At 33.2% G+C, this 23,011-nt stretch overlaps 1 protein-coding gene across 4 annotated transcripts in view; it reads right to left on the reverse strand.

Moving 5' to 3' along the window:
• Positions 1-23,011, reverse strand: part of EIF3E (eukaryotic translation initiation factor 3 subunit E) — a 44,878-nt gene that overhangs the window by 14,193 nt on the left and 7,674 nt on the right. For all 4 annotated transcript variants that reach the window (XM_057735725.1, XM_057735726.1, XM_057735727.1 and 1 more), the window contains 6 exons: positions 22,787-22,904; positions 18,645-18,687; positions 17,504-17,608; positions 12,271-12,396; positions 11,476-11,600; positions 34-160 (listed from right to left, as the gene is read on the reverse strand). In XM_057735725.1, the coding sequence (XP_057591708.1) occupies positions 34-160; positions 11,476-11,600; positions 12,271-12,396; positions 17,504-17,608; positions 18,645-18,687; positions 22,787-22,904 (644 nt within the window). The remainder of the gene's footprint in view (positions 1-33; positions 161-11,475; positions 11,601-12,270; positions 12,397-17,503; positions 17,609-18,644; positions 18,688-22,786; positions 22,905-23,011) is intronic.

Raw genomic sequence — 23,011 nt, forward strand, 5'->3', positions numbered from 1 at the left:
ATTTTAAAAATCAATAAAGATTTTAGTTTTTACCTGCTGAATAACTTTGACCAGATCTTTTAGCACCTGCCGGCGTTTTCGGACATCTTTGTTTGTTATAACTGCTGTGGTCAAATAGCGGAGAATATGTGGACACATTGTCTGAATTGCATTAAGATACCTAAAGTAAAAATAAAAAAGTTACTTAATACTAATAACTTACCCAGTTTTTCTAGATCTGTAATCACCTGTGATTTAAAAGAAAACATCTGAACAGCCCATTAGATTGCACTGTTTTAGTAACCCAGGACTGCAAAAACTTAAGAATGAATATGATAAGGGCCATCTCCTCCAAGAAAAAGTCTAAATGTTAAGAATGCCAGCTGTTATTTCCCAATTTGGAGTGAGATGAGAGACTCACTTAAGAAGTAAATAATCCCATTACTAAGGTTGAGTAAAAGGATTCTGGAAGACCCTTATACATGTCAGTCTGTTTCAAAAGATTTCATTTACCTTTAAGAACAAATGTGTGAAAACCTATGTGTAAAACACTCCTCATAATTAAGAGAATCAGGCACTTACACAAATTAAAGAATTAAAAAATTAGTTTCAGGGGATTAAAGACTGGAAACTACTCTGATGATCAGCAGCTGGAACCCTCTGTCATTCAATGTTTATTCTGTATTTCTCCTGCTCAATTTCCTTATTTAGCTCCCCAATTTTTATCCAATAAGAACCTCTGAGAACCAGGTACTATGCCAAGCTTGGAAATATCTGTCAATAAAGTTCATTTCTCTTAGCTAAATCTTCAAGCCCCAAAGTACCCATCCAGCTCCATTTCCTACCACATACCACCACTGACTGCCTCTTGCTTCCCTCACTTCTCAAAGCTCACTCCACATGGACTGCTCTCCCAAACACTTCCCCCTGAAAGCTGAAATTTTAGCTATCCTTCAAGGTCCAGCTCAGATACCTTATCTTCCAAGTTCTCCCAGACTATAATGTTAATAAATCTTTATACTTTGTCACATTGCAGATTCCCCATAAAATGTTGTTTGAACTCTTTAGAGGAGCCTAAAATCTGATAATAATCTAACACTTAAATAAAATCTAGTCCCACTTAGCCCTCCTTAAATTTCTTCTAAACAAGGCAAGGTATGAAAATAATCAACATTCATTCAGGAATAAAACAATTTCTAAGAAAAGATAATAAACAAGTCAGCTAAACATTTCATTATCTGAAAAATTAAGCCTGAGTTTCAGGTGGAAAATTTTAAATGCAGTGTTCGTTCATTGTAAGTGATTGCCTTAATACTCTTATCAGAGACATCATGCACAGGAGAGCATTACTGATTTCCTTTATCAGTTTTGAAGTAGGTAATTTTAGTAGGCATTTATGAAACTCATTCATAGACTGATCCATACAAAATTTTAAAAAATAAGGTTATTTTATATGATGTTTAACACATTTATTTTTACTTATCCTTTCTCTATATCATTGCACCATGTGTAACTTCACTGTTTTTATTGGAGAATGACTTCCTTAGAAAATCAACTCTCTTGTGTTGTATATGGCAGGGGTTAGCAAAATTTTTTTAAAGGGCCAGATAGTGAGTATTTTAGGTTCTGCAGGTCAAGAGGCAAGATTGAAAATGTTAATCAGGTACCTATATAAAGAGAAAACAAATTTCCAAAATATTTTATTGACAAAACAAAATATAACAGTCAACTATAATTTATTATAATTCAGGTCTACTTCTTTAATAGGGTAACTGCTTAATTGGGTTCAAAGTTAGAGATTCCTATCATTAAAATTTATTGCAAATGTTTACCTGATTTGTCTATCAGCAAATGTATTGTTGATCTGTAATGAGATTTTACATATTTAACCTCTGAAAATAATTTTTTATGTATGTAGGTACTACCAAACACCGATATCAACTAAGTTTTTAATTTAGCATGTGTATCACCTGGAAGGCTTTTATAAAATTCACTGAAGTTCTTCTTTTGATATTGCCTTTTAGCATATCATTACATTGCATATAAATCACTTCCATTTCAACTGCACAGTTAAATAAATGTTCAAATACAGAAATTTCCTTTGTATTTACAATGAGGTCTTAAAACTTTCTGGAATTGTAACTTGAGCTCAAAAAACGTACCCACTATGAGTATGTGTGGCAATGAAGGTCTCATTTCTTCTTTTAACTTTCGAAAGAATGGAAAATGTATAAAGCAGCTGGACATTACTTAGGATTCATGTTATGTTAGGCATCATCAAAATGACTACTGCTGTATAAGTTTTGCATATAAGTACTGTTCCAATTTGTAATTTTAGGTTGAATTAAGTAATGTTATCAAGTTGATAGCAAAAGTTAACTTCCAGAGCCATTCAGGGCTTGATAATAGTGGTTGAGGGCAATTTTTTGTTCAGGAAAATTTCAATCTTGCCCCAACCTTTACAAAGTCACAATAAACTTTCCCACTGCAAAGCCATCCTATCCATTGTGGTAGTAGGGAAAACTCAAGATATTCTATTGATCTGACAAAAATTCATGGACTGAGAAAAGTTAAGTCCATGATAGCAAATGAAATTCACTGTTCACACTAATGGTTCAACAATACACCATGGATTCAAGAATTTTCCACAAAGTACCTGAAAAATGAATAATGCAATGGATAACTATAGGCTTTGAACACTTCACATTTTCACAAGCTTTGTAAATTTATCCAACTAATAAGCATTTTTCTCCTCCACACATATTTGCCACAAAAGGTTTTAACACATCTTAAGCAGATCCCACTTCAGGTTGTACTAAATTAGTGTTTTCTCTACTTTGAAAACATTTTCACCTGAAATTGTTTCACGCAGACTATTCATAGAGGCATCTTCTTCAGTCACTTCAAATCCATCACTGATTTCCTCAAACAAAAAACTAGCCATATTGGTAAACAGCTGTCAACTCATGAAGAGCCTAGGAAAACCACTAAAAATCATATATTTTATTTTTCTACTGATTACTGATATCGCTCCCAATATCTTCAATTTCTGAGTACCTGTTCTTACCAAAAGGCTAAAAGTTTTAAACAAGTTCATTTTTTCTGGACATATTTCTTTAGCTGCTGCAACTGAACATAATTTAACAAAATCACCATTAGTAAATGGCTTTCTTTACTTTCTTAACAAAAGAGCCCCTCAGAAACTTACTTTGGCTGAAGCCTCGTTTTCATTAATTTTTGTGAGGAAATTCTGCTGTGATGAGATATTGTTTTAAATTTCCTAATTTTCCTGACAGTTGCTTTCTAATCAGTTGGGAATATTGCAATGGGTGCTTACAGTCTGGTTATGTGGATGTACACTGTGTTCTTTTTAGCATATCTACATTGTCAGTTCAATGCTGTGCTTTGTAATTTGAAACTAAGTAATTCCCTCTGCACTGTGCCTTAAAATGTAAGCACATTTGAAGTTTGCTTTTCTCATCTTGTTTTGACATGATGAGTATGCATTGGTAATAAAAGAAGTCAAATGTTGCAGTACAGTGACACATACGGCACTTGAAACTACAGAAGCAGCATCTCTGGGATTCAAAGAGCACTGAGTAGTAGAGTAAGGCAAGGAGAGTGCAATAATATATGATCTCTGCCACAACTCAACTTTGCCACTACAGTCCAAAAGCAGCCATAGAGGGACAGACAGATCAATACAGATCAAAGTGTGTGAGTTCCAATAAAAATTTATGGACACTAAAACTGTAATTCCATATAATTTTCACATCACAAAATATTATTTTCTTTTCTTTTTTTTCTTTCAGCTGTTTAATATGTAAAAGCCATTCTTAGATGTCAGGCCATAAGAAAAAAAAGGCAGTGGGCCACAAGATTTTTTAGCCCTTGGTCCATAGTTTGCAGGCTCCTGCTACACAGCATTACCATGGCTGACTTCCAAACACAGCAGGGAATCCCTACCTGACAGGGCAGAAGTGATCCTTCCTATTGTATATTTGTATATATGTATGTATGTATGTATGTATGTAATCTATATAGATCGATACATAAAGGAAGGGAATGGGGATAAAGAGTGATTCTGGAGACGTTACCTTAGTTCACACTCTTGTAGGATCAGTAATTATATATTTAGTTCAAATACAAGGAAAACCATAGATATGGTTATTTAACAGCCTGCACATAACCATTTTGCTCTTTTGTTCTACTTCTCTTTCTTATCATCCATCTCCTTTCTTCTCCATTAATCAAAATTTAAAAGTCAAATCAATTTTCATTTTCACTGGACTCTTCCAACCTCTCTAGGTCTCACTGATAAGTGCTATACGTTTACAGTGTGTTTAGTATGCACAATACATCTGTATTTAGGTTAAGTATGTTCTTAAGCTACTTGGGTTATTTGTTTAGATTATAAACTAGGTAAGAAAGGAGGCTATCTCTCCCCTATTTTTGAAATCTAACTAAAATTAATTTTTCCTTTAAATAAGAGCTTCAGTATTTATTGTGTTCTGAAGTGTAACTTCACAATGGTTAAGTAAAAATGTTTATTTTTCCTCTAGCACAACCCTGCTCTAATTGTACGATTTTATACAAGCTTTTCCTACAGTATTTTCTAACTGTAAGTCAGAACATTTAGTAATCAAAAAGGGTAAGACAAAATATGCCACCAAATAAAACATATTTAAGTATCTATTATGTGGGGGATACTATAATAGGACAAAGAATAAAAATTCTCTCAAATATGCTTATAATCTAGTTGGGGAGATATGGCAATTATAAGTTTTTTTTAAGACATTTTAAATAATTAAATTCCAAATATCAATATAAGGTAGGCACAATATACAGGACCTCAAGTAGGAAGTAAACCTGAGCTGGAGCCTGAAAAACAGGCAGGCTTTGAAATGGTACAAAAAAGAAGAGAAGTTTATTTCTGGAAAGGCTAAAGAAATCAAAAAGGCAAGACTCAGTAGAACTTCAGAGGATGGATTTTTAGAGATCATCCTGAGCTGAAGCAGGTAAAACACCTGCATGAAAAAGTTTTCTTATCCGGAACAATTAGAAAGCTTAGGAAAAATAAAGGCAGAGGGTAAATTAGGACAAATTTTGGACACCATCTAGTTGACTAACAGTAAAACTTGAAATTTCTTAGGAAATTTACAATATTTTTATTTAGAAAACAAAGTAAACATTCTTTCGTTAACGGAACTTTGAATCTTTCTTTTTTTTACAACTGGAGGGTAACTAGGGTATTGTATTACAAATGTGTTCTTCTCCCTAATAGCATCTACACTTGGTGGCAAAGCCTCCTCTCTAATAGCCTACAAACACTGTTCTAGCTAACACTTGACACCTTATCTTATATATTATGTGACATTTAACAGTTCAACATTTTTTCAAATGTGTAAATCATCTCCATTTTAGGTTCAGAATAAATTATGGAAGAAATGATTATATATATGATGTAAGAGACTTAACCTGCACTGGCATCTAAACTTTCACTTCAAGGACAAAAGTATAAATTATCTCAAAAGTACTTTCGTATTTTAAAAACACCTGAAATCACAATCTATATAAACTATCAATTTAATATACATAATCAATGAACCACATTAAATTGTATTCCTGTGCTATTAGAAATAAAGAATAGAAAAATGATACTTTCTCCATTAATACCTACTACCTATCAGAGACAATTGAAAAATGCATACTGACTGCAGACATACAAATGCAAATTACATGCTACTTACTATAAGCTATTCTATTTAAAGAATAAGCAATCTAGGAAAATGGCTGAAACAATGCTCTGTCAAGCCAAGTGGGTGTAGTCTCACATGAAAAAAGTTAGAATCTAGCAAAAATCAGAATAAGTCATTAAGACATTACTAATAAGGAAAGAAAATATGATGGCAACCTGACCCTATGGCAAGTGAAAATAAGTACCATATTTTGGTGAAATTTTAATGCCGTAATACTACTGAGCTTTCTTTTTCACATTTTGCGAACAACCTACTTCTGTCTTAAAAAAAAAAAAAATGACATGAGGGTTCTTTCTGGGAGGATGAAATGTTCAAAAACTTATGATTTATGATGACGGCTGCTCCGCTTGGTAAAGTTACTAAAAATCACTAAATTGTAAACAAAAAATGAAATCATCTGGTACCTTAGCACAAATCCTGGTAGTGGTATCACACTATACTAGTTACTGTTATTTTTTAACTACCACACTCTTACAGTTAAGAAAAAAAAAATGCCAATTTCAACTATGTTCTTGATTAGGCAGTACAAATTATTAATTTTCAAAACTTTCAAGCCTTGAATACTAATCTTTTTAATATTCAGTATGACTAAAATGGGAAGTATGTTAAGGATTTTCTGCTGTACACTTTAGTTTCATGGTTGTCTACACTCAAAAATTCTTAATAGTGTAAAAGTTTCAAGACCAGAAAGTTTAAGAACCATTCACCAATGTAAATTGGTACAGCCACTATGGAAAACAGTATGGAGGTTCCATAAAAAACTAAAAATAGAACTACCATAAGACCCAGCAATCCCACTCCTGGGCATATACCCTGAGAAAACCATAATCCAAAAAGAAACGTACCACAATGTTCACTGCAGCATTATTTACAATAGCCAGGACATGGAAGCAACCTAAATGTCCATTGACAGATGAATGGATAAAGAAGATGTGGCACATATATACAATGGAATATTACTCAGCCATAAAAAGGAATGAAACTGAGATATTTGTAGTGAGGTGGATGGACCTAGAGTCTGTCACACAGAGCGAAGTAAGCCAGAAAGAGAAAAACAAATACCGTAGTATGCTAACTCATGTACATCTAAAAAATGGTACCAATGAGAGCAGTGACAGGGCAAGAATGCAGATGTAGATGTGGAGAACAGACTTGAGGACATGGGGTGGGAGGTGAAGCGGAAGCTGGGACAAAGTGACATATATACACTACCAAATGTAAAACAGAAAAGTAGTGGGAAGCTGCTGCATAAAACAGGGAGGTCAACTCGATGATGGGTGATGACTTAGAGGGCTGGGATAGGGAGGGTGGGAGGGAGTCACAGAAGGGAGGGGATATGGGGATATATGCATAAATACAGCTGATTCACTTCCTTGTACAGTAAAAACTGGAACAAGTGTAAAGCAATTACATTCCAATAGAGAGCTTAAAAAAAAAAGAACCATTCACCAGTAACAATAATATTCCCAAAGATAATTCTCATGTTAGTATTTTTTTCTTCTCAACATCCAATGTTTTTTTTATCCTCAATGTGTATACCTAATTTGGGTCTTGGAGGGGGCAAGAGGATCTTACTGAATGTGCTAATAGAGTTGGTCCTATTTGCCTCACAAAGTTAACCTCCCCATGTATACCTAGTACTTTTCATGCTCCAAAATTAGTAATTTCAACATTTACTAATATATTGATAATTTTATTTTCAGTGCCTTTGTTCCATTTTTCTGTACTTTTGATCAAGGTTTTAAAAGCTGAACAAGTACTCAAAGCTTCGAATTAATTTCTGAGTGTTGCTTTGACAAGTATTTCATAATTATCAACATTTAATCTCTTCTTTGATTCAGTTATTCATAAAACTTTTAATAATTCCTAGTAATTGTTTTGCATCCAGAAAGTATAAAATTTCTAGTTTTTAAAAATTTATTCAGAGGTTTTTAACGGCATAAGGTACTGTCTTTTTTGTATATGAATCATGGAAATGCAAACGAAGGCATTAAGCCTACCTACAGAATACAGCTTGATAATTAACTGTCTTAATTCTAAGCAGTTATTTTAATTATATTTCTATGACAATGAACCTTTATCTTACGTTAAAATTTAAAAAACAAATCTACTTTCTTGCATTGTTTTCCTTTATAAAAGTTTGATTTTTTTATCTTTAACAAAACTTTCTGCAACCTCAACGGAACTACCTTTCTATTTCTAATATCTATAATAAATGATTCTACTAATGAATTAAATATATTGTTTTGATTTTATATGTCATAGGTTGTCAGGAATTAATCCATACTGTTTCCCTCTTATTTGTATTATAGAATTTTTACAGTGGGCTTGAATATTTTTACCTTTCTTGTTTGTATACTTCCTTTCATTATTTAAAAATATTTTTAAAAAATCAGTTGAATTTAATGTTCCTTTCTGGATACATATGTAACTGCAAAAGCTACAGGTGAGTGAATCTACCGGTAAGCAGCAGCATGGAAAGCCAATTCCTGGGGATTCCTATGACTGAGTTCAAGAGGAGCTTGTCCTTATCCTTAACCCATCTAATAGGTATCAAGATTAGAGTCAGCTATTACAGAATCCAATGTTTGAGTCAAATCTGCTCATTCAGGGAAGGCTCATACTGCCACCCATGATTTTAGGGATATCAATCAACTCATAAGACAATCTCACAGGTTTTATTATTCAGGAGGGAAGCAAACACTATATGATAATGTTACTTTTAATCTCTTCTCATCTGAATGCATGTTTGATCAATCTCCATAAATACTGAGAAATATACCCTTAATTCTTGAGTTTGAAATTCTCATCAAACATCTGTTTTTATAAGATGCATGGATAGTTTAACATTAAAGATAGGTATGTAACTATTTTATATTCACTAACATTCCCAAATTTCTTACAATGTTTTACCCATCATTTTTTTGGGTACTCCAGATTTATCCATTATTGGTAGGTCTCAACTACTGCATAAGATTGCAACTGTCAGTATCACAAATAAAAAAGCCTCTTCTAAAATATAACGGTTGCCCAAAGGGTGCAGGAAAAAGGTACTTCTCAAGAATCAGGGTATAACAGAAATAAGACTGCCCTCAGAGGATTAAATAAACAATGCACCAGAGCAGAGAGATATTCATCAACTTAGTAAGTGAAAACTACCAGATCAGGAACACTTAAGAAGAAGAACTTGATTAAAAAATATTAACATATTTAAATCAACATGGGGGAACACATAAGGAAGATAGGAGCAAAGTGAGAGGTACTGATTTGAAATGGAATCATAAAAAGAGAAGTAAAAGGCCAATCTTGGAAATGCCCATCCAAATGTGCAGAGTGACATACTTGCCAAAAAAATGTTCATGACCTGGTCCTAGTGACAAGAATATTCCTACTGCGAAAATGGATACGTTAACCTGATGCTTAATCTGATGGTGCCATTAAGCATTCCAGTCACATGAATTATTTTCTATTCTGATTCCAAATATTCAGAGGAATGTTCTGTATTCCTATGTATTAAACTTGGTCAATGTTTCATGTACTTAGTCCTCTTAGCACTTCTCATTGCAAATAGTGATGGCATTTTGATTTTACACCATTAGTCTTTTTGAGGTTGGTTCAGCTTTGTTCTTCAGAAGTCAACCCCCTAGGATACTGTCAAAGTTGCAAGCTTTCTATACCAAAAGCTAGAACAAAATAATACCACCCTTGTAGGATCTTACTAAACACAGTGGCTTCTTTTTTAATCCTTTCCAAGAGCTTTTTACTTAACGCAACATATGGACTACAATTTATATATAACTTTCCAGATTACAATCTAGCATAGCATCCAGCAAAGAGTAAAGTATTAAATTTTTTAAATTTCCCAAATAAGGTTTCTTTAAGAAGGAACTACAGCTCAGACAGAATGAAGCTTTTATGTCCACATTAGTGAACAATGTGAATCTACAAGGCATACTTGAATATCTCTAATAAAAGAGGAAATAACTATAATACCATTTAAGTTATAAAATCTTACCTCTTGTAATTTACATTTAAAATTTAATGCTGGAATCACACACTGTCTTTCAACCTCACTTAATGCCATGCAGTTTTTATTTTTTCAAGGAAAGACCAAAACAATTTTTTGTTACAAAATTTCTTTGCCCATGCTCAGTTTTAACCAACTGGACCCGAGTGTCATGCAAATACTGACTAAATACATTAACACTGAACTTAAGTTGTAATGTTAATATAAAAAATAAGCATATTTCTGATAAAAGTGCTTCTATTTGCCAGATTCAGGGGAACATTTAGCATTTAGTGCAGAGAACACAATTTATGCCATTTAAAAATGGCTCCCTCTTTCTATATTTAAAAATTACTGGCACTTCTTGGTTGGCAAACATTTTTCATCTGTATCACCACCAATAACTTAATTTCTCTTAAAGTCCAGATGGTTATGTTAACTTAACTGAAAAGGTCAAATATTTTACACAGTCTTAAAAATCTTACTGAGCATTTAAAGAACATATTTATTAACGTGACTCAGTTTAGGGGATTATATTCCACCAACTTACACAAAAATATCACTAGAGTATCATTACCTTATTTTCAAGACTTAAAAAATTGCAAAAAAAATTTAAAAATAGGTTGTTCAATGTTCACTGATTTCATATTAAAATGGTATTACACCATCTCTTCCTAAACCACACTTTTGTAAATATGCATTTTAGAAAACAATGTTAAAATCTTAATTTGACAAACAATAAGCAGAAATCAAGTGAAATATATTAGGATCTCTATCTTAATTTGGGTTAAAAATAACAAAAACGTGACTCAAAGTGTTTACGTGAGATTTAGCCAACAATGTAGTCAATAAATCATACCAAGAAGCAATTGTTACTGCAATCTTGGGCTAAATTAATACAAGCACATGTACTTGTCATACAAGCTAATATTGCCACTGTAATCTAAACAGTTCAGAAAACAATCCTAAAATAAGCTTTCAATTTTAAAGATCCAGATTTTAAAAATGGCTGTGGATAAACTGGTGGTTATCTAAGAATAGCAGCCGAAATACAAAAGAATGTGACAAACTACATTACTTGATAAAACCAGAGCTATTTCACTTGAAGCAAAGAAAAATAAGGAAAATTATCTTCAAGTATCTGAAGTATTTTCATAAAGCAGTCTAGTTTCCTGCTGCTCCAACCAAACAAGAAATAATAGAAGACTCAGAGGCACTGATCTCAAACGGAAGAATTTTTAAAAATGATTTCTAGCTAACAGTAGAACAGTCTAGTTCATAAAGCAGTGAATTTCTTATCCCCAAAAGCTGGATGGTGGAACAAAAATGATATAAAAGAGGTTCTCCTGGGATGTATATCTTCCTTCCAAATAATATGGCCTAGAGCCTTAACTCTAAAGCTTTAATGTATATATGAGCTACCTGGGTTCTTATTACATTGCAGATTCTGATTCAGTTCTTCTAGGATAAGGCCTGAGATTCTGCATGACATCGATGCTGCTGGCCCAGGGACCACACTTAACATTTTAAAGGGCTTAGAGTATACTTTTATCAAATAATTTACTTAAGAGTTACATGTAAGCTTTTTCAATTAACAAGCAAATCTACCACATGAAGAGGGGAAAAATGTGACAATAAATTCAAATGTTAGAGAAAAGTAAATTTAAAAATTTAAAAATTCCATTTGATTTCATATAATTAAAATCAAAACTATACAGTGAAATAACTTACTGTGGCTGGTAAAGGAAGAGGTCAATAATGTTATCGCGCCCTTTAGGGTGATTGAAGAAAACAAACAGAGACCAATGAATGAGCCATGTTCGCTGCTGAAGAGATTGAAGTGGAGAACTCACAGACTAAAAGGATTAAAAAATGTATACATAGGAAATATTAATACATGAGCAAGAGAAAAGGGAATAAACATTGCTGATCTCAGAATTTTAGTTAAAATGAGAACCTTCTAAAGCATGCACTGTGATCATTATGACCACAGCCCATCCCCCAGAGCACTCTCTCTGCATGACCCTTGACATTCAAAAATTTCCCTGTTCTCAGAGAGATTCAAAAATGTCCATTAAGCCATTTTTACAGAGACTCTAAGTTATACTCATTTCAGAAAACATTTTAAAAGCAAAGACTAAATTAAACACTCCACAGTAAGTTTTATTAGACATTAATAGTAGATGAAAACTGTCACCTTCTGCAAAGGACTTTCAATAACAGATGGCATTAAGAGTATTATGTCATTTCCACTGAAACAGATAAAAGAGGCACCATAGCCCTAACAAAAATGAAAACTGAGATATTTTCTCTAAGAGCCAAAAGAAGTTTGACAGCTTCCTTCAAGGAGATTCAGTAAAACTAATCGACCCACTAATCTACTGTGATTTTTATATCAGATCAACACTTTAGTCTCCCTCCTTCCCTCTCTTCCTTCCTTCTTAAAGTACACAGTATGTTCCTTATCAGAAAGTATGAAGGATACATAGAAATTTCAGAGAATCACCCTGAAAAAGTGTAACTCACATTATTATCTATGGTCTCTTTTAGCCGTGTAAGGTCTTCCATGGCTGCATCCCAATTCTGCATTAAGATTTCAGACGCCAGTTTTCCCCAGAGTGAACTCAAGGCATTTCTATCCGTTGCTGGAACCTGTTTAAGCAATCATAATTAATTATATTCTGAATACTCCAGAGGAAAAAAAGATTATGTATATTTTATACCCTACATATCCATCTAGCCTACTAAAAGATCTACAGCTCTTTCCAAAACTCAAGATATTATTTGGATCATACTGGTTAAATTGATTCAAACAGATTTCACTTAACTTAATTTACTAAAACTACTCAGGTCTTTGATATTCAGTCTAGATCAGAAGATAGAGTAACTTAAAACTAGGATACAGCACCAGTGTTTTAATGTAACCCTTTTCAGATAACTTATACACAATTAATAAATTAGAGACCTAAAACTTTGCAAAGTTAGATTCAGAGGCAATTTGTTGCTAAAAATTCCTGGAGTGAAGACGTGGAAATCAAGACTTGTGAGTCTCATCAACAACTTAGAAAAATTACTTCCACAACAAAAAATTTCCAAATTATGATACAAATGGAAGAGGTCACAGAGAGAAAAATAACATTATTTTTAATAACATTAATAATTATCAAAGGAATATGTACTGAGAAACAGAAGTTCACTTTCTCATATAATCCTAAAACCCTGGAAGGTTAATAATAATTTTTATCCCCATTTTAAAGAGGGGCAACTGATGCATGGATAGCATAATTTGTCCAAAATTATACTTCTAATCATAAAAGCTATAAATTTCACACTGCAGTCTTAACTTACAAAAAAAGAGGAATGAGGGCCACTCTATCTCTTCTTGCCACTGGTGGAAGAAGGTCATAAACCCAAACATGTATAAGGACTAGGCTAATAAGAAAAACAAATAAAGCAGGACTCTCAAAGAAAGTGGATATAATGACTGAACTGTGCTAAAGCAGCAGAAGCAAGTGAGTGTACTGGAGGGAGAACACATTTCCGTACCCTAGGTTGAAATTTTGAATTTGATTTTTCATTGAAGCACTTACATGGTACTATTAATTGAAATGTACTATTAGTACATTTTATAATTACAAGTTAAATAAAATCGTATGGGCAGGACTGGAAATCCAACCACCAATAATTCTGGCTCTACCTCTTACTATAAATAGCTGAACTGTCTGTGCTTTAGCTTCCTCATCTATAAAATGGTGATAGTAACAGAAGCCACCTCAGTTGTATGACTTAAATGACATAATACATGTAAAAAGGTTACAACATCATCTGACAGGTAATAAAAACACAGGAATTGTGAGTCATTACCACAATGATAATGAAAATAGAAATGATGGTATCAGGGTACTATAGTTGCCTAAAGTATGAGGATCAAAACCATACCTAATTTAGATTCTGTCTATACTGAGATTTTTCCTTTGATGGCAGTAATTAATTAAAATGTACTGAAAAACATTAGGAAACTCTTCAAACAGGCAAACAGCAGAGATTAAAATTGCAAATTAAAATTTCTATCATAATCATGAAACCACTGGTTCTCATTATTCTTGTGATATATGGCCACAAAAAACTTATATATGAATATTCATGTCTTTATTTGAAATAGACAAAACCCAGAAGTAATCCAAATGTTTATCAATAGATGAATAGATAAACAAACCATAGTATATTCATAAGAAGGAATACTATCAGCAATGGAAAGAATCAAACTTCTGATACATACAATAACACAAATGGATCTCAAAAACTTGCTAGTCAAAATAAGCTGGGTACAAGCTTATATATATCATTCCACTTACCTGAAATTCTAGAACAGATAAAACTAATCTATAGGTATGGAAAGAAAGTCAACGGAGGAACCAGAGATGAGGCATGACTGCAAAGGGGAACAAGAGGTCTTTCTGTGGTAACAGAATTATTCTTTATCTTGATTTGATGGTAGTTGCACATGTATGTGCATCTGTCAAAATTCATTGAAATTACAAAAACAATATAAAAATCTATAAAACTATTGTTCAAATTACAAAGGATAAAATGTTTGATCCTTACAAAGAAATCTAAGCACTAATATTTCATTGAATCTAAAATGCCATCAATTATTTTAGGTCAATTCAAGACACATCCCAACTTTAGATGTTAGAATAGGATATTTTAACATTTTAACATCCTGAGACATTCTCAGAAACTATGTATCCGAGAATGGATATGAAATAGACATCTTCTACAGTGACATTATCAAACAGAGTGCATAAAATCCAAATCTTCAGTCAAGAGCCTAAAACTTCGCCAAATCATTATTACTCAAGCTTTCTTGAGTCAAGGAAAAGACTTTTAAGTTGAATGACAAGTACTTACAGAAGATAAACTTTAAATTCTGGGTGAAACACACACACAGAGGCAAACAGATGTGATCACCAATAGTCCTAGCATCTTAAAATCACTTTTATTTCAAAGAGCTGCTGGATGAGGGGAGGGGTTATATTTCAGAGCCAGACAGAAGGCCACAATGAGGGCAAATTTTAACAAAATAATTAAAATACAGTGTCAATTTTTAAAATAAAAATATTCAAAAATTCCTACCAAATATGTGCCACCATTTCAATTCAAATTAATGCACTTCTTAGAGCATGATTCAAAGAACTTTCACAATCAAATAAGGTGCATTTAAGCACTCGGTGTATTCTAAAAGCTACTGAGTCTTTTTAAAATAAAAGTAGATTCTAAGGTCACACAGCTTTAATTTATACAACACTAACCTACAATAGGTCGCTCAGAGAGTCAAATTCTAATCTCCGATCATAGTTACAATGGTTCTTTCATAGCTTATGTTTCCCTAACCATAGATTTAAAAGAATAATCAACCACCAGAAAAGAATTTAGAAATGGAAACAGGCCATTTGCAAAAAAAATAAAATTAAATAACTCATAAGAAAAAACGTTGACATTACTTATCCCAAATTCAAAACAGGATTTTTATCTTTGCTATTAACAAAATTTCAAACAAATACATAGATTTTATAGTGCAGCCTATCTAAATCAAAAGAAAAAGTAACATAATCCATTTTTAAACTCAGCTTAGTTAGCCTTTATCAACATGCCAACATGAAATAACCAACTCCCATATAACTCAATTGTTCTGTGGCACAAGATGGGACAAAAACTTTAAAATGAATTGCATCTAATTTCTGAACACTATCCAATCACTATATTTTGACTGCTCTTAATGTAAAACATTAAGACCATGGTATTCAATCACTTAAATGTCACGAGTTCTATAATAAGATTTGCTAGGCAATGCAAAAGCTTAAGATCAATCCAGATTTTTTTTAAGATAGGAAACTAATTAGATCTTCATATTTTACAAAAGTAAATATAAAAACTCTGCAAACTTTTAAGTATACACTTATCACATGCAGAAATTTTCAGACTAATTATAAAACCATACCACATAAACATAATAATACCACTAAAACTGAAATATACGTGTTTGGATAAAAGCTTTTTGTAGCAGAGTAGCAAGTTTTTTAATCCCCAAAAGGTTCATGCATACTACTCTGGCTCAAGTCCATGTCATTACAGTTGGCTCTTCATACCAACCTGCTTTCAAGGGTGGATATGCTAGAAGAGTTTCAATATCTGGATTTCTAGCAGTTACCTTAAGTTTCCACGTCTTAGCAAAATGGCACATTCACTTACTGACCAGCAACAATAAATTTACTGTGCTAGAACTCTAACATGACACTAAATCTTCATTCTCAAAATTCACTCCCAGCATTAACAAATGATATGAATAACCAACTCTTTTCATGTACCTGTAATCATATCAGGCTTCTGATTTTACAATCCTCGTCTAAGCTGTTTACATTTCCAAAGTAATCAACTTTTGCTCTCCTAAATCCTTCATAATATTCAAAGTAAAACTGATGGAATTTTCTGATAAGCTGCTACAAATTTAGCATCACCCATTACCTTCAATGCACTTGCAAGCTAACTGCAGCTAAACTGAATTAAGAATTCATTTACAAAGAGGAGTAAATGAAAAATAATTTTTTTTCAAATCATACCTGGAAATAAACTGAAATTTTTATTTCTCTGAAGTATGGTACTTTTAAAAAATGAAGTTGTCTAAGTACTTTTTTTAAGTGTAGGATTTGATTTCATAACACCAAACTCTTCCTTCCCTTGCAAAAAAGGAAAATTTAATTTCCTAGAAAACAACCAAGGATAGCAGCCACTGAGTCTTTTCTTTGTGACATGTGGGGCTAAAAGAAGAAAGGCATCAGAAAATAGAGACAGAAAGAATGGACTCTTCCAAGGTTGGAAGACAAAAAGTCCCTGTCTTAAGAGGTCATTTCCCAACTTCTAGGATTAACTAGTGATATCAAAGACGTAGGTACCTGCTTACTGACCCAAAGTAACAAATTATAATTTCTCAAATGAGAGGCTAGTTAAAACAAGAGAATTTTAGTAACTTTAGAAGGCATTTATTAATATAATTACCTAAACAGTAGGCCGAATGAAAAAGAAATCTGTCTATGTAATAGCCTGATTTTTCCTTTGGCTTCACTCAACTCTCCTTCCTAACAAAAGCAATGAATCTAGGAACTTGTCAAATAGACAAATGAAAAAAAAAGAGTAGGAATTTTTTCTAGCAGTACTATTTAAACTCATCTACTCCCTACATAATGAAGAAAAACAGTCTTACACCTGAGGGCAGAAATAAATAGAAAAAAGTTACTATTAAGGCATAAAACCTTTTCAAATATCATTAGAATGCCACTGCTGTTTAGAACAAATTCAAGGAACATACGCAGCATAAAAATATTGAATTAAAATTAGGAATAATAGATTTATTCAATAAATATTAAGCATCCACAATGTGCCACTCACTGTACTATACAGTAATATTATAACAAATTCATTATATGATAGAATTCTAATAATGTTAAAATCATACAATTACACATAAAATGACAAATTAGTGGTTACTACTTTTGGGTTTCAAGGATAAGTTAAATCTCCCTCCAAATTTTGAGGAACTGATATAAGGTTTCCTGTGTCTATTTGGTTTTGTTGAAAGTTTATTTTTTTCTCCTCTTGCCAATGACTGCTGAAAACAATAGACAGACCCAAATCTACAGACATGTTTTGAGGAACCAAAGCAATCTACAAAAGGGAAGAAAGAGAAAAAAAAATTACTTACCAACACTCTAAAGAAGTAAAGATATTCTGCTGCTCCAGAGTAATTTCCACATTCATATTGGAATTTTGCATACCTGTAGAGTGTATCTAAATATTCCTGCCTAAACTAAAAAAAGGAATAAAGCTTAAGTTCTATTTTTAAATTTTGAGTTTTAAAATTCAAACCATTTATTCTTTCAAATGTCCCCAGATATCAATTTTTTCAAAAGCTGCTACCCTCCCACCCCCCCACCCCAAAATCAGAAAACCACATGACCCTTAAAATATATACCAGGAATTGCTGGATTTAACATTCATAGTTCTGAATTGTAACAATACCTACTTTGTTGTGATACAAACCTGAATTACAGTTGAATGAGCTTAGACAACTACCAAGCATATACATCCCTGTAAGGATTCTGTGATTCTATACAAATAATGTGTACAATTAAACTTCAGTTCTCTGCAAAAACTGGCCCCCAAGTTAAACCAACTTTTAGAGTTAATGATGCAAGCAAAGTGAAAAAGAAGAAATCAAGAGAAGGGCTCTGAACTAGAACATTAACAAACATACCATTCTTATACAGAAACCAGAAAGAGTAATTCTGCACAGTGTTCAGCATGCCTCTTCTTACAGTAATTGTTAAATGAAAGATAAAACATGAATGCAAATTAAAGAACCGATTATACACAAAGCCTCACACTTCGAGTTAACGCAAGGGGAAGGAGACTGGGAGATGACTAGGAAAGCCTATAACAACATTCTTTTATTTGGGAATTTATGACGGTCTTGGTAACGTCAAGGGCTACTATATTCCACAAGGCAGCTAAAGTGTTACTTAATGCTATTGCTCAAGGCATTCTAATTCAAATTTAGTTCTGCTTTACCTACTTGTTTATCCACCAGAAATATAAAATGCTAACTATTACATGATCATGCTCGAACAATTTGAGAATTTCTGTTATCTAACGGTAAGTATAAGGATATTATTTTCCAATCAGGACAAATTTTTAAAAACCAAAGTTTCAAAAACATACCTGGTATTATGTGTAATAAATTTGGAAATTATACTCTTGTCAAGCATGAATCTATCTATACAACACTATTCTTTAATTAACCTTATTAAAACATAACAACTAAAAATTTTTAAAAGACCACTTACACCATGCTTGTCTGCCAGATAGTCAAACAGCATCCGACCATCCCTTAATAATAAAAAACAAAAATTACTGTATTTTATAGGCCACAGAAAACAAAACAAGCATATTCAACTTCTATCTTATCACTCACATAAAGCCATTTAATTATCTTAATACTTAAACACTAAAAATAAAATAAGACTTCCAGAATAAAATAAACAGAACATTACATGTTTTAAACATAAGGAATAGGAACTCGAGGTGAATTTTAAACTTTAAAATTTCATTTTCAGATTTCTTTAGCCCTAACTGAAAATCATATGTTCTGATTCACCATATGATCTAAGTTTTTTAGTTAATAAAACCAGAATATTTTGGCTTTTCTTATAGTGAGATCAGTGAGGTCTATTTAGGCAGGGTAACCTACTGAGAATGGTATTTGCTCTCCTGAGGATACATTTCTAATAGATAATATATTCTTAGAATAGAGATGAAAATAAATGTACCATACAAACAAGTAGGAATTCATTCTATTTATAAATTTTGTCCCCCTCTACAATGTTAGTATTTCTCATAAGGAAGTGATTTGGCAAATTTACAAGGCTAATAAAACATGCCTAACTGGGACTTCCCTGGTGGTACAGTTGTTGGGAATCCACCTGCCAATGCAGTGGACACAGGTTCAATCCCTGGTCTCAGAAGATTCCACATGCCGTGAGCCACAACTACGGAGCCCACATGCTGCAACTACTGAAGCCCATACACGTAGAGCCCATGCTCTGCAACAAGAGAAGCCACCGCAATGGGAAGCCCGTGCACCACAGCGAAGAGTAGCCCCCGCTCGTTGCAACTAAAGAAAGCTGGCAAGCAGCAACAAAGATGATGCAATACAACCAAAAAAAAAAATCATGCCTAATTTACATGCTATCTGTGCTACACACTCTATATAACTATTATTCATACCAAAGTCTCAAATAACCCAATTTAACTTTTCTAAAATTAGTTTTGCATAACTTGAGATGTTGGTAGCCTGGTAAAAGACAAACTGACGACAAAGACACCAAGGAACAAGTGACAGGTGGCAGAGTTGCCCACCTTCTGGACATTTTAAAAAATGAAATCATTTCCTTAGGCTCATTGCAAGAATGAATACTGTGGCATGTCTTCTGGGAGCATAATTTTACTTGAAGGTTTAATGGGAAGGGGATATGTTATCACTAAAATTAGCACAAGCATATTATAGCACTAAATAGAAACATGCATGAAATTTTAACATAAAAAGATTTCAAAAAACCCACTTAACACTTGTTATAGATCATAGTGAATAATTCTGTGTTACACCACTTATACCTTAGGTATACAATCACTGTCCTCTGGCTGAGTGGGCATTTCTGGGAAAGTATGAGAAGTACAATACTATATATTCAATAAAATTTTAAAGTGGGGAATCAGCAGGGAGAGGTTATTACTTTGAAAATGAACAGTTATAAATTTAATTATATTACAAGTTTTAACCCACAATTTCATCCTTTCATTTATCTCCCATTTATTGCCTATTGAGCTACAAGGAGCTCTAATATTTGGTGAACAAACCTGTATTCACTTTATTCATACCCAAATCCAATTACTTCCCAGTGTTTAAGTGACTAGACTAAACCTAGAATTTAAATCTTAAATTTTCTGTTGTACCCTACATGTGGTTTATTTCAGCTGTCCCTTTGTGGGCACTTACATGTGATCTGAAGGGCTACAATTACTCATGGTATTCTAAGTGTATACAGTATACACAGACACACACAGCTATATACAAGCTATATACATATACATGAAAAAAATATATAATAGCTCTGTAAGATATAGTTATGTGCGTGTGTATATACATATATGTGTGTGTGTATATATATACGTGGTATAATATGGTATACTTGGTATATTATAGTATGGTATAGTAATCGTATAGTATTTGCTGCTTTTCTAAAAAACACCTGGTAACACTTTCTCAAATCACAAATGAAAACTTAGAGCCAACTGCTCTAAAAATTTGGTTCAATGACATATATATCATAAGAACTCAAGGAGCAACACAGTGAAATCCTAAACAATTCCTCAAGTGAGTATATTGATAGAAAAGATTCGCCACAATGGCAATATTCAATTTTAGTAGAATACTTTATTTTTAAACATGTTTAATGATCCAAAGGGCTTCAATTAGTGAAGTCAGAATAAGGTAACATGCTTTCTTTGGAAACCAAACAATACGTCTATTTCTAGCTAAGAGGAAGTCAGGAATAAAATACAACCATATCACCTCTACACTACCCTTTGGGCTGGGCCTGGAAGGATATGAGAGAACATAGAAAAGTAATAAAGTGAGTTCAGTTTTCCCATACAGTGAGCAACCCATGTGCTTTAGGTATTGCCCAGGCGCAGTTTCCCAACCTCAGCACTACTGACATTTTGGGTTGGGTAATTCTTTTGGGGGAAGTGAGGGTACTCTCTGATGCACTGTAAGATGTATAGCAGCATTCCTGGCCTCTCCTCCTTAGATGCCAGTAGCACCTCTCCAGTTCTGAAAACCAAAAATGTCTCCAGACATTGCAAACATCCCTGGGAAGGGGGGAAGGGGGTGGAGCTGCTCAGCATAATCAGATTTGGATTAACTTTGAAAGAAGTTTTTAAAAAACTTAATATTAACATTTACAATTAAGGACTTCCTGGTCCCTACACAATAAGGATAAATGAAAATAAACAGATAAAGTGATCTTCCAACCATGAACTTTTAGACTGGGTTACTAGATAAACTATGAATTAACATTTATATTAATCCAGGAAACAGAATTTTTAGAATTCAAATTAAGGAGCGGTTACCTGAAGGCAACAAAAATAAAAGCAAAAATAAATAAACGGGACCTAGTCAAACTTACAAGCTTTTGTACAGCAAGAGGAACCATAAACAAAACGAAAAAACAACCTACTGAATGGGAGAAAATATTTACAAATGATGTGACCAACAAGGGCTTAATTTCCAAAATATACAAACAGCTCATACAGGGAATTCCCTGGCATTCCAGTGGTTACGATTCCACGCTTCCACTGCAGGGGACAAGGGTTCAATCCCTGGTCAGGGAACTAAGATCCTGCATGCCGCAGCAAAAACAAACAAAAACACAGCAAACAGCTCATACAACTCAACAACAAAAAAACAAACAACCCAACAGAAAAATGGGCAGAAGACCTAAATAGACATTTATCCTAAGAAGACATACAGATGGCCAACAGGCACATGAAAAGATGTTTAACATAGCTAATTATTAGAGAAATGCAAATCAAAACTATAATGAGGTACCACCTCACACCAGTCAGAATGGCCATCATTAAAAGTCTATAAACAAATGCTAGAGACACTGTAGAAAAGGAAACCCTCCTACACTGCTGGTGGGAATGTAAATTAGTACAGCCACTGTGGAAAACAGTATGGAGGTTCCTCAAAAAACTAAAAATAGAGCTACCATATGATCCAGCAGTCCCACTCCTGGGCATATACCCGGACAAAACTATAATTCAAAAAGATACATGAACCCCTACGTTCATAGCAGCATTATTCACAATAACCAGGACATGGAAACAACCTAAATGTCCAATGAGAGATGAATGGATAAAGAAGATGTGGTACATATAAACAATGGAATATTACTTAGCCATAAAAAAGAATGAAATAATGCCACTTGCAGCAACATGGATGGACCTAAAGATTACCATACTAAGTAAAGTAAGTCAGAAAGAGAAGGCAAATACTATATGATATCACTTATATGTAGAATATAAAATCTGACACAAATGAACTACAAAACAGAAACAGACTCACAGACATAGGGAAGACTTGTGGCTACCAAGGAGGAGGAAGATGGGGGAGGGATAGACTGGTAGTTTGGGATTAGCAGATGCAAACTATTATGTATAAAATGAATGCACAACCAACTAGGACCCAGCATACAGCATGAGGAACTATTTTCAATATCCTGTGATAAACCATATGGAAAAGAATACAAAAAAATATGTATATATATGCACAACTGAATCACTTTGTTGTACAGCAGAAATTAACATTACACTGTAAATTAACTATACTTCAATCAAATAATTAAAAAAAAAAAGGAGAGGTTACCTGGTTGACTGCATTTGCCTTGTAGTTTCTGGATCTTCAAACATCTTCACAATTGGTTCAGTTTCTGCCTGAAGCTGTTTCAGTTGTGCAACAACGGTGGTTCTTTTTTCTCTCAAAGCTAATTAAAAAAGCAAAGGAATACTATAACATTAAACAATATTGCTCACTATAAGAATGTCTCTGGAAATTTTTCAATCTATCTGAATTGTGCATAAATTTATTTAT

The sequence above is a fragment of the Hippopotamus amphibius genome, chromosome 5 (assembly GCF_030028045.1).
Source record: "Hippopotamus amphibius kiboko isolate mHipAmp2 chromosome 5, mHipAmp2.hap2, whole genome shotgun sequence".
NCBI lineage: Eukaryota > Metazoa > Chordata > Mammalia > Artiodactyla > Hippopotamidae > Hippopotamus > Hippopotamus amphibius.